Here is a 13,276-nt window from a genome sequence, read left to right on the forward strand (position 1 = left end):
AAATTGAGAATTCATTGACAAGTCATTTAAATATACTTGTCACTAAATCATAATTTGGGACTCAAGTGGTGAGCTTTAACCAAGCTCTTCTTGTTTTAATCTTCCCACTGCTATTTATGCTATTTACTTAGAATATGTTTACAAACAATTTACTCATAGTTCTCATATTCAGTATCAGTTACTACCGTTTAGATACAAGCGTGTCCACTAAAAATGAAGGGTGGCAGGACTTGAGAGCAGCAGGAATGGAGGGAGTCAGGGAGCAGGCTGTAGGGGCTGCGGTCCAGAGGCAGGTGGAGGCCAGGCTATCGAGGCTCCCTGAGGGCCATGGGAGCAACCTCATTTGGAAATTGTGTTTTTCTTCTGTGATGGAGTGTAGTTGGTTTACACTTCTGCGTCAGTTTCGGGTGCCCGGCCCGGTGGTGCAGGTACACACGTATCCGTTCTCTCCCAGGTCCTCTCCCAGGCAGTGACTGCAGAGCGCTGAGCAGAGCCCCTGTGCTCCGCAGGGGGGCCTGGTGGTCAGCCAAGGGCAGAGGCGGGGAGCAGGGGGAGATTAGGGGTCTGGGGTTAACACAGACACACCACCAGATATCAGACAGAGAAGCCCCAAGGGAATGGCCTCATTTTACTGCTGGGATAGGAATCTATTGGAAAGATCTGAGCACTGAATTGAATATGTGAAGATCTCTGATGTTAATCGAAGCCTCTAATAAAGAAAGAGGAGAAATGTTTCCACAGGGTGGAATTTTCCACTGCTTGTCCCACCTACACACCTGTTTCATTCTGGACGTGAGGTGGTGGAGCTCTGCAGATTTATCGGGAGGGGCAGGGCGTGGACAGTGGGACTGCCTCCTTCGTCTGAGGAACTTAATATCAGGAAGGCCGGTGGGGGGCCCTTCCGGGTCTGCAACCACATTCAGGGAGGAGGGACAGAGGTGAGTTGCTGTGTGTGGTGATAGTTTTCAAAGTCCATATGTTGGTGTTATGTATTACTAACACAACGTCATAGTAAAGTGATTTGATAAACTCAGTGACAGAGCATCTTATTAGGCAGTTGTGAGACAACTTCGGCAAGAACTGGCTGATAGCCTCAAAAAGCAGTCTGCGTCGGAGCTGTCCCTGGAGGTCATGTCACGTTATCATGCCAAGTTAGAAGTTGAGGCACGGGATTTAAAGAACTTACATCAACTCACAAGTCAGGTATGTGTGAAATTCAATGTGTCGACAGTGAATACATAGGATAAAGTGTTTTAGGACTCTCTTTTTCATGGACAGCTTCCTTTTTTATATGCATTACTAGTAATTTACTATAATTTTTTTAATCTTTAAGTGCACTCATTTCTTAAACTCTGACTTTCATTCTGCCATTTGCATTATATATATTGTTTTTGTATATTATATACCTTTAGGAAAGTGGAGAATTGTGCATCATCACACAACTTGAGAGACTTATGTTTCTTTTTTTTTTTTTTTGGAGTTCTTTCTTTCTTTTCTTTTTAATTTTTATTAGTTGGAGGCTAATTACTTTACAATATTGTGGTGGTTTTTGCCATGCATTGACATGAATCAGCCATGGATTTACATGTGTTCCCCATCCTGAACCCCCCTCCCACCTCCCTCCCCATGCCATCCCTCTGGGTCATCCCAGTGCATCAGCCCCGAGCACTTGTCTCATGCATCCAACCTGTATTGGCGATCTGTTTCACACTTGATAATATACATGTTTCGATGCTATTCTCTCAGATCATCCCACCCTCGCCTTCGCCCATAGAGTCCAAAAGTCTGTTCTATACATCTGTGGAGAGACTTTTTTTTCGATTGAACAATATTTTATTTCGTGATCCCTGTATTACCATGATGAGGCAAGCCAGATAAAATCAGAGGATAATGTTTAATGGAATGTTCCAGAAAATTATCATTTCTCATCTTCACTTTTCTGAATGGCTGTGCAGTTCTGTATATATTTATTTTGTGCATTTCAGAATAATGTGCGGACAGTGTATTATACAAACCAGTTGAAGTTAGGCACTGCCTTCTCTTCATTTTTGATACATTGTAAAAGCATGGGGTACTCAGATGGAGTATAATGCCTACATCAAAAATAGAGAATTAAGAAGATTATCTAGATGGTGCCTTTGGATTTTTAAAAAGCTATCGAGATATAATTCATGTATCATATAATTCACCCATTCCAAGTGTGTAGTTCAGTATCTCTTAGTCTAGATAGGTGTCACCTGTGACCACAGTCAATTTTAGAGCATTTATACAACCCCAAAAGAAACCCTGCATCCCTTAGCTACCTCCTATGACCCCGCCATCTCCCTCAGTCCCAGGCAACCCCCAGTCTAATATCTGTCTCTGTAGACATGCCTGTTTTGGGTATTTTATATAAATGGAATCATGCAGTATGCTCCTTTGGGATTAGCTTTTCTCATTTGAGGTCATTTTGTGGTTCATCCATGTTACAGCACGTATCAGTTCTTCCATTTCTGTTGACTGTCAAACAATAAACATTACGTGGCTATATGAATCCATTCATAAGTTGATGGAGATTTGAGTTGTTTCCACTTTGCGACTGTTAGTAATCCTGCTGTGAGCACTGAGTTACGCATTTCTGGATGGACATGTTTTTATTTCCCTGTGGTTGGATTTTATCCTCAGAGTTCACTGGCTGATCTCACCTTTCCTTGACCTTTGCTCAGACTGTCCTTTCTGTCTTCACAGTTTCTTTTCCTCTGGGGTAGTCCTCCACTTATTCAGACCTGGTGCCCAGTCCCTCCCCTCCAGAGCTTTCCTGACTGTGCAGCTCTCATCGAGCCTTTTCTCTTCAGCCCTGTCATCTAGTCTGTGAAGAACAATCTAGCCCTTAATTTTACATTGCCATTTTTTTCATGAGGGGGAATCTTGTCTAAGTATACATTAGTCTAACAGGGAGTATTTCTTAATATGCAGAGCACTTGTCTTGCATAAATGGAAAATAGTTTAGCTTAACAATTGTTAAGATACAACTAGGAACTTCATCCATACCAATAATTTCTTCTTGGAGATGCTGGTATAGTAAAACTCTTATTAAAATGTATTTAAAGTAATTAATTGTAAAATTGAAAGTGCTTAGTCTAATAGAGGAGAATTGTTCAATTAAATGCTCATTTTTCCCCCCTGACTCAGGTAGTAAAATGTAAATTTGGGTTCCTTCATTATGCAGCCAGAAGTGGGATTTATGGATATCTAGCCTTTCAGGCCTCTGTGGATTTCTAACCTTCCTAGCCTCAGGTTCTGGGGATGGCTTTCTGATGTCCATACCTGGTAACCTTAATTTTCTCATCTGAGTACTTGCTAGACATTAATTAACAGTTGCTGGGAATGAATTGATTCAGAACTTTGATTTAGCAGCCGGGTAACATTTCCATGGCAGTGACGTCACCCTTGCTCTGACGGTCGTGTGCTGTTCTGCACCACTCTGTTCGGGAGGTGCTGTTTGCATATTAAGTGGTGGTCATTGTCCACTGAGTAGGACAGAGAGGAAGGAAGTTACCAGTTATTGTAAGTGGAGAAAAGTACTGAAGTCCTAGTTGGTTAGTGGAGTCAGTGAACGGTTTTCAAGCACTGGACACGTGTGTTCTGGGCCTCATGCTCCCCCTTACTGCCCCCTTGCAACGGTATGGAGAGTGAGTTCACTGTGACTTGTGTAGAAGACCACTTCCGTTGTCATGCCGTCTGCCTGAAGTACCAAATTGTTTTACAGGTAAAATACAGCGACCGTAATAACGCCAATTACAAACAACTCTTACTGTGTGCCACGTCCTCTTCTCAATACATTATGTATAGTCCCCAGTTTAATCTTCCCAGCATCCCATTGAGGTTGATGCTACCATTATCTCCATTTTCTGGATGGAGAAACTGAGATACAGAAAGGTTAAGTAGTTTGCCCCAGGACTCACAGCTCAGAACTGATGGAATTGGAGCACAGCCCATGCATTCTAGCTCCTGTGTAGCTCCTGCCTCTCGCACTAGTCCCTGAAGCATCTGGTTGTCACCAACAGCAGTGTTAACTCTCCTAATCACTGGAAGATCCGTGGTCATTCACATATGTGGGTATTTAAAATGATGACTGATGTGGTGCTTGGAATAAAATGAAATATATGTTACCATAAGGTAATTTTCTGTCTTTCCCCATTTGTCCAGTTTATAAATTTGTGTGTTTATTTCAGAAAATCTATTTTAAAGCATGGATGATGTTGTATTTGAGTGCTAGAGGAGAGGTCAGTAACCTGCAAAGGGCAAACAGTAAATATTTTCAGCTTGTGGACTGTGAGGTGTCTATTCTAACAACTCAACTCTGCTGTATGGCAGGAAAGCAGCTGTAAGCAATATGCAGACGAAAGAGAAAGTGATGATGGCGGATTCGCTAGGTTATCAGTAGTTACAACAGTTGTTTTTCCTTTTGTTTCTCTTTTTAGTTGCAAGAAGCACAGGATCAACATACAGAGGCCATGAGATGTGCTGAAAAGACACAGGATCACATCCAAAGGTACGATTTAAAGCAGCACAGAAAACAACTGAAGTATAGAGCAGATAAACAGTATACTACGAGAATTAAATCAGTAATGATAATAAACACATCACTGTGAAGCTGGGTAACATTTCGGCTTTGAGCTGTTTTGAGATGCATATTTTTCCCCCATTGTTTCCATATTTTGCACATTATCCACAAGTGAAAAGTGAAAGTGTTAGTCACTCAGCCGCATCCAACTCTTTAGGACCCCACGGAGTATAGCCCACCAGGGTCCTCTGTTCATGGAGTTCTCCAGGCAAGAATCCCAGAGTGGGTTGCCACATCCTGGTCCTGGGGATCTTCCTGACCCAGGGATCGAACCTGGATCTCCTGTATTGCCAGCAGATTCTTTACCGTTTGAGCCACCAGGGAAGCTGATTGTCCATAAAACACAACTAGAAAACAGTGCAATTGCCAAATCCTTTACTTTTCAAAATACTGAGATCCTCTATAATTGAACTGCAGATGTTTGTTCAGAAACAGTGTGGTATTTTTAAAAACCTATGTGTGAAGTACTTCCTTGAGAGTTCAGGGGTTAAAACTCTGCCTTCCAAGGCAGAGGGTATGGGTTTGTTTGATCCATGGTCAGGGAGCTAAGATCCCATGTGCATCACAGCCAAAGATCCAAAACATAAAACAGAAGCAGTGTTGTAGTAAATTCAATAAAGACTTTAAAAATGGTCCATATCCAAAAAATATCTAAAAAAAAAAACCCAAAACCTATGTGTGAGAATAATTATTTTAAATCTGCATTTTAGACTTGAAATTGAAAATGCCAAGTTACAAACTACAGTCAAAAAGCAGGTAGGTGGTTAAAATTGAACAGCTTCAGAAAAACCTGTTAAGTACAAGATTGGTAAGTCAGCCTCTTAATTTCTGTCATACTGAGGAAGAATTTTAATTTTTTTACTCGTAATATATGACAATATTTTGGACAGTGTGAAAAACCTCTTTGATTGAAGAGTTTATTGTGAGAGAACGGCATCGAAACATGTATATTATCAAGTGTGAAACAGATTGCCAGTCCAGGTTGGATGCATGAGACAAGTGTCGGGGCTGGTGCACTGGGATGACCCAGAGGGATGGGATGGGGAGGGAGGTGGGAGGGGGGTTCAGGATGAGGAACACATGTAAATCCATGGCTGATTGATGTCAATGTATGGCAAAAAGCACTACAATATTGTAAAATAATTGGGGAAAAAAATTAAGAGTTTATTGTATTTTTACTGATATTGCTTGCTACCGGTAGCATAACTCCTCTTTATAGAAGAAGTGGACTGAAGTCATAAAATTAATGATTTTTGTAGTAAGATTCTAATTTAAAATATTGTGAGAATCCAGTCGAAAAGCAATATTTTATACAGACCACATTTTGTTTGTTCATTCCTCTGTCAATGAAATTGGGGGGGGTTTTCCACTTCCTGGCTGTTGTTAATAATGCTGCCATAAACATTGGTACACAAATATGTTTGAGTCTAGAAATTTTAGCAATGGTTTGATTGAGAATTCTGAATTTCTCTTGTAATCCAAACCCTTCTGTGAGATTTTAGAGAATGAATCATTTTTAATATTGGTTTGTTCTCTTCACCAGTAACTAATACTATGTCTCTATAGAACCCTTCTTTCTGAAAGAATATATTTTTTCCTAGGTTGGATTTCTCTTTAAAGAGATGGGGTTTGCATGGGATTTTTTCAAAGATTATTTTAGTAAGCTGTGATTTAACAAAACCTGGAATATCTTGAACCACTGATGAAAATTAGTTTAGAGCATCTTTAGAAAGTAAAATGTCATTATAGCCACACTTTAAAAAACTTTCATTAGCATTTAGTATTTTATGTGCCAGTTCAGTTGCTCCATTGTGTCCAACTCTGCAAACCGATGATCTGCAGCAAGCCAGTCTTCCTTGTCCATCACCAAATCCTGGAGCCTGCTCAAACTCATGTCCATCGAGTCAGTGATGCCATCCAACCACCTCATTCTCTGACGTCCCCTTCTTCTCCTGCCTTCAATCTTTCCCAGCATCAGGGTCTCTTCCAGTGAGTCAGTTCTTCACATCAGGTGGCCAAAGTACTGGAGCATCAGCTTCAGAATCCATCATATGAATATTCAGGACTGGTTTCCTCTAGGACTGACTGGTTGGAACTCCTTGCAGTCCAAGAGACCCTCAAGAGTCTTCTCCAACACCACAGTTCAAAAGCATCAATTCGGTGCTCAGCTCTCTTAATGGTCCAACTCACAAATCCATTTGTGATTACTGGAAAAACCATAGCTTTGACTAGACAGACCTTTGTCGGCAAAGTAATATCTCTGCTTTTAATATGCTGTAAAGGTTGTTCATATCTTTTCTTCCAAGGAGGAGGCGTCTTTTAATTTCATGGGTACAGTCACCATCTGCAATGATTTTGGAGCTCCCAAAAATAAAGTCTCTCACTATTTCCATTGTTCTCCCATTTATCTGCCATGAACTGATGGGACTGGATGCCATGATCTTAGTTTCCTCAATGTTGAGTTTTAAGCCAGCTTTTTCACTCTCCTCTTTCTCTTTCTTTAAGAGGATCTTTAGATCCTCTTCTCTTTCTGCCATAAGGGTGGTGTCATCTACATATCTGAGGTTAGTGATATTTCTCCCGGCTATCTTGATTCCAGCTTGTAATTACTTCTGCATGGCATTTCGCGTGATGTACTCTGCATGTAAGTTAAATAAGCAGGTGACAGTACACAGCCTTGACGTGCTCTTTTCCCAATTTGCAACCAGTCCGATGTTCCATGTTCAGTTCTAATTGTTGCTTCTTGAGCTACATACAGGTTTCTGAGGAGGCGGGTAAGGTAGTTGGGTAGCCCCATCCCTGTAAGAATTTTCCAAAGTTTGCTTGATCCACACAGTCAAAGGCTTTGACATAGTCGATGAAGCAGAAGTAGATGTTTTCCTGGAATTCTCTTACTTTTTCTGTGATCCTAGGGATGTTGGAAATTTGTACTCTGGTTCCTCTGCCTTTTTTACATTCAGCTTGAACATCTGGAAGTTCCCGGTTCAGGTACTATTGAAGCCTCACTTGGAGAATTTTGAGCGTTACTTTGCTAGCATGTGAGATGAGTGCAATTGTGCAGTAGTTTGAACATTCTTTGGCATTGCCTTTCGTCGGGATTGAAATGAAAACTGACCTTTTGCAGTCCTGTGGCCACTGCTGAGTTTTCCACATTTGCTGGCATATTGAGTGAAGCTCATTCACAGCATCATCTTTTAGGTTTGAAAGAGCTCAACTGGAATTCCATTACCTTCACTATCTTTGCTCATTTCTTAAGGCCCACCTGACTTTGCACTCCAGAATGTCTGTCTCTAGGTGAGTGATCACGTCATCATGGTTATCTGGGTCACGAAGACCTTTTTTGTGCAGTTCTTTTGTGTTCTTGCCACCTCTTTTTAATATCTTCTGCTTTCTGTTAGGTTCATACCATTTCTGTCCTTAATTGGCCCATCTTCACATGAAATGTTCCCTTGGTATCTCTAATTTACTTGACGAGATCTCCAGTCTTTCCCAGTCTGTTGTTTTCCTCTGTTTCTTTGCATTGATCGCTGAGGAAGGCTTTCTTATCTCTCCGTGCTGTCCTTTAGAACTCTTTAGCTGAAGTTCAGCAGTTCTATGATGACCCACAAGACCTTCTAGAACTAACACGGGAAAAAAAAAAGTGTACTTTTTATCATAGAGGACTGGAATGCAAAGTAGGAACTCAAGAGAGATGTGGCATAACAGGCAAGTTTGGCCTTGGAGTACGAAATGAAGCAGGGCAAAGGCAAACAGATTTTTGCCAAGAGAACACACTGGTCATAGCAAACACCCTCTTCCAATAACACAGTAGGTGAGTCTATACATGGACATCACCAGATGGTCAATTTTATGTGTAAAAACCTATTTAACAAATAAATGTTGCCAGTTTAAATTCTAGAAAAATGATGAAATGATGAAATATCATTTTAAGCTGCTTGAAGCAAAGTCATTCATTTTGAAATCTGTCCTTACTGGTATCAGGTTTATAAACTCCGTTGACTACAAATGCTTATCACTCGTGAACTCATGAAAGATAATATTATTTTTTTATTTCTGTGCTTGCAGTCTGAGCTCTGTGCTGTCCTTTTCATAAGAAATGACCTCTGTCTGTAGGTGACTCTGTTTCCGAGCCAGATTCCTCTTTATTGAACTTCTAAGAAAATCCCAAGGCCTCTTCTCATTTTGTATGTCTTGGTCTCTCGGTTGGACTTCCCTGGTGTCTCAGACAGTAAAGAATCTGCCTGCAATGCAGGAGACCCAGGTTTGATCCCTGGGTTGGGAAGAGCCCCCGGAGAAAGTGACAGTGGAAGTCACTCAGTCGTGTCTGACTCTTTGAGAACCCATGGACCATATAGTTCATGGCATTTTCCAGGGCAGAATACTGGAGTGGGTAGCCTTTCCCTTCTCTAGGGGATCTTTGCAACCCAGGGATCAAACCCAGGTCTTCTGCATTGTGGGCAGATTCTTTACCAGCTGAGCCACAAGGGAAGCCCAAGAATACTGGAGTGGGCAGCCTATCCCTTCTCCAGCGGATCTTCCCGACCCAGGGATCAAACCAGAATCTCCTGTACCGCAGGCGGATACTTTACCAACTGAGCTATCAGGGAAGCCCTATCCCCTGGAGAAGGAAATGGCAAGCCACTCCAGTGTTCTTTCCCAGAGAATCCCATGGACAGAAGAGCCTGGTGGGCTTCAATCTGTGGGGCACAGAGGCAGACATGAGTGGGCAGCTCACACTTGGTCTCTGTTAGGTCAAACAAACAAGCAGTGTTTTTGCTGCCAAGGTTCTCTTTAAAGCTCTTAGTGTCCTGTGAATTTCATTGGGGTTCACGCCATTGGGAAAGTTACCCTCCAAAATCTTTTCTGAAAGAAGCCCTGCACCTTGGGCTTCCTGTGAAACTTTGCAGGATGACACATTTAGCGTTCTTTTCCTCTTAAGATCCTTTAAGGAATCTGAGGCACCACCTTAAGTCTTTCCAGGGTCTTACACTTACAGTCTACAGGTGTTTACCTGGCAGCACCCTAGATTTGATCTTAGCCCAGAAGCCATTTCTGTCCTTTAGCATCCTGTGACAATTGGACATGTGGAGATGCTGTAAAGGGGATACAGATATTGAACCCAGTGAGTCTTGGTCCCTTTATATTTAATAGCACTTTTAAATTTCTCTGATAGCTTACCCCTCTCATTGATTTACTTTCAGCTGCTTTAGAGCAAGAGTCTCCGCCTCCCATGTTTCAGTGTCCGTTTCTTCTCTTGCCTAGAAGCCATCATCGGCAGCATCTTCAAGGACCATCAGGCTTCTGTGTACAATGTCATGAAGCCCATTGGGTTTTCATTTCTTTCTCTGCATCCATTCAAGTGCAACCTACCTCCAGGTTCAAAGGCATTCTCACATGTTTCAGCTCTTTTTTAACAGCAGTACCTCATTTGGGGGCATCACCGACTCGATGGACACGAGTTGTGCAAGTTCTGGGAGTTGATGGTGGCCAGGGAAGCCGGGCGTGCTGCAGTCCATGGGGCCACAAAGAGTCAGACGTGACTGAGCGACTGAACTGAACTGAACCTCATGTTTAATATCAGTGTCTATGCCAGTTATTTATTGTTAACAAACTGCATTAGAAACCACCTCAAAGCCCAGTGACTCAGAACAGCGTTTGCTTTGTTCACAAGTCTGCGCTGGGCCAAGGCTCAGTGAGTGAGCCCCGCTCATTTCTTCTCCAGTTGCATCAGCCGGGATGTCGTGAAGGTGGGGACCAGAGTCCTCTGAAGACTTCCCCATGCACACGTCTGGTGTTGGAGCTGGCTTTTGGAGGGGCCGTTAGGTGGGGGCGGTCAGTGGGGACACTGACATGTGCTCTGTGTGTGGGCTGTGCTTCTTCCCAGCATGTTGACTGAGTCTAAGAGTTGGCTTCCCCACAGAGCAACATTCAGAAGCTATTTAGCTTTAAAACTCACACAGCAGTTTCCCCAGACTCTGTCCAGGAGGAATCAGTTACTAGGACTAACACATACTTAAGGAGAGGGAATTTCATGAGAAAAGTGTCAAAGAATTTGGAGACATGTTTGAAAACCATGAGCTCCAATCACGTCGACTTACCAAGTAATCATTCTGTCTAAAGGAAAGTTCTTTCCAATTCAGTGTCACTGCTATTCCAGTAAATATTTTTTCTTTCTTTTGTTTGGTATGTCTCTTATTCTGTGGAAAGTAAGAAAGGCTTACAAGAATGAGGCATTTTTTTGTTGTTCAGAAAAATGTATGGATCATCTCACTAAACTCTTAGGAGATGGGATTTCTTTAACCTTTCTTTAACCTTGTGAATCATTTCTCTTTGGAATGCATTTCAAATTAGCAAAAACTGTTTGTAGTTCAGGAAAAGGCTTATTGGATTAGAATCCATATTTACAAGATTTAACCATTAGCGTCTTATTTTCACAATCTTCTTTTGGGAGGCATTTACTAACTCAGCCCTAGATAACTCAATACAGGATACCTCAAACTTCTTAAAAACCATGGGATAAGATGGGAGAAAGGGGTAAGAGGCATTCTACTAGGAGGTGGCTTCCAGTCATTCTACAGAGGAAAGATAGAAAAGTATTACTGTAGAACAAGAAAAGAGTGTAAAATCAAGTGCAAATGTTGTGATACTAAGATGATAGTGAAGAGTATATTTTGTGACTCTTGGTGGTTTGAACTTCTTTCTTGATTCTCTGAGTTATTCCAGGCCCTACATTCTCCAATACAGATACCATCGTATATATTTGATCCTCGGTTTGAGCGAGGCTGTGCTCAGTCCACTTTCCTCAGAACTAAATGGTATTGTTTTATTCTTGCAGACTGATCATCTTCCAGCAGAGCTGGGAGCTGCCTGTTCACAGTGTCTGCACCTGGATGCAACATACCAAGTTCTTCAACGGGAGTTGTTATCAATGAAAGGATGGCCAAGGAAATTTGAGAAACTAGAGAAAGAGAGCAAGAAGTTGGATCAAGAAGTAGTGAAACTCAAAAGTCATGCAGAACTGAAGATGATAGAACGCACTCAAGTTGAGCAGTATAAACGGGAGATTGAAGAAAGAGTGAGACAGGACCTCGCAGAGAAATGGAAAGAAGTCTACCTATTTTTGCAGGTTAATTTGTTGATCTGTCATGTGCTTGAATTCACCTCATTGTAAATTACATTTTGGATGGATACAGCTTATGTGTTTCCTCTGCTTCCCTTAGAGCAGTGTGTTCTGTAGATTTCTGGAAGGAGGGGCACACTTGTTTCTCCTTGTAAATATTTCAGTTTCCATCACAGTTATCACTAAATTGATCTTTCAGAATGCTTCTCACTAGAGAATCCTTTTACTTATAAGACCAATTGGTATACACAAGACAATGAGCGGGGAAAACAAATATGTGGTTTAGAACTGGTACCATCCTCTTGAATTATTCTTGTCTTGTTCAGTTTCTAAATTTTCACTTCATCCTCTTAATCTTTGAATCATCCGCTTCCTTAAGTACTACTATAACATTGATTCCACATTTATTTTATAATTCAGATTTAATTCATGTCACATTGACGATGATTATTTTAAAGTTCCTCTTTTCTTATTTTCACATTTAAAATCACTCTCTGAATTCCTGACTCAAAACTAAATGGAACAAATATCATTATTCAGGTTATAATCATTTAAAAAATGTATCTTTTTAAATTTGACTTAGACACAAGCAGCAAGTCAAGAAATCTCAGAGCAGTTCCAAGAGGGGCATATTGCTTCCATAAGAAGTCAGATGGAACTCAGAATTAAAGACTTGGAATCTGAACTATCCAGGATGAAAACTTCTCAAGATTATAAGAAAGTAGAGATGGAAAAGTATAAGAAACTCTACTTAGGGGAACTAGAAGTTAGAAAGTCATTGGAAAATGAACTAGACAAGTAAGTCAAAACACAGAATCACAGAAGATAAATTTAGTCCATTAATTTGTCTCTGAAGCCTAATTTTTATAGAGCCAGGTTCCTGAGATTAGTAGGAAGGGAAAGCTAGCTAGTCAGTCACTGCTAGAGGGCACCCTAAGAAAAATGAGTAATAAGATATCCTGGTAAGTTTTCCTACACTAAGTAAAAGCATGCTTGTGAAATCGGGGAACATTCACGCAGGGGTGAAAGGCCGGGTAATTCACAGAGTGGCTGACCCTGGCATGGTGACCTGACTGAGGGGGTGTCTGGAGGCTGGAAAGGGCAGATCCCACCTGCAGTGCCGAGTCCAGGCTTCCCCGCCTCTGAAAGCAGAGCACTCCTAGGACGCCTTTCACAAGCCCAGAGAGCATACAGCAAAGGAGCAGGGACCTAGGGCACGTTCTGCTAGTCGATGCCCAAAATAAGCATACACAAGGGAAGCACAGGTGCTCCCAGAGAGGGTTCAGGGCTGTGGGACTTGATGCTGGGGTGTGGGGTGTGGCTTCCGGGGAAGGCGCTCGGTGGGGCCAGTCTCCCTGCATGGGGAGCGCCGTGCCTCTCCCTCTAAAACGTACACTGAACGCTGTTTTGACTTTTTGCCGTTTGAAATGAAACCAAAAATTCTCTTCAGATTTTTTCTTTTTTTTGATTATGAGATACAGGTACTGATGTAGGCCCTTTGTCGAAGTGAAGTAACATAAAATGAACTTTGGAAAAGCAGGGCATACTTG

The 13,276-nt window shown here is 41.7% G+C and overlaps 1 protein-coding gene across 1 annotated transcript in view; it reads left to right on the plus strand.

Moving 5' to 3' along the window:
• Positions 1-13,276, plus strand: part of LOC136157099 (ankyrin repeat domain-containing protein 26-like) — a 94,204-nt gene that overhangs the window by 50,867 nt on the left and 30,061 nt on the right. The window contains 6 exon segments of the mRNA XM_065919131.1: positions 798-938; positions 1,054-1,203; positions 4,464-4,534; positions 5,317-5,362; positions 11,442-11,732; positions 12,310-12,524. Coding sequence (XP_065775203.1) covers positions 798-938; positions 1,054-1,203; positions 4,464-4,534; positions 5,317-5,362; positions 11,442-11,732; positions 12,310-12,524 — 914 coding nt within the window.

Source organism: Muntiacus reevesi, chromosome 2 (assembly GCF_963930625.1).
Source record: "Muntiacus reevesi chromosome 2, mMunRee1.1, whole genome shotgun sequence".
In the NCBI taxonomy this organism is placed as follows: domain Eukaryota; kingdom Metazoa; phylum Chordata; class Mammalia; order Artiodactyla; family Cervidae; genus Muntiacus; species Muntiacus reevesi.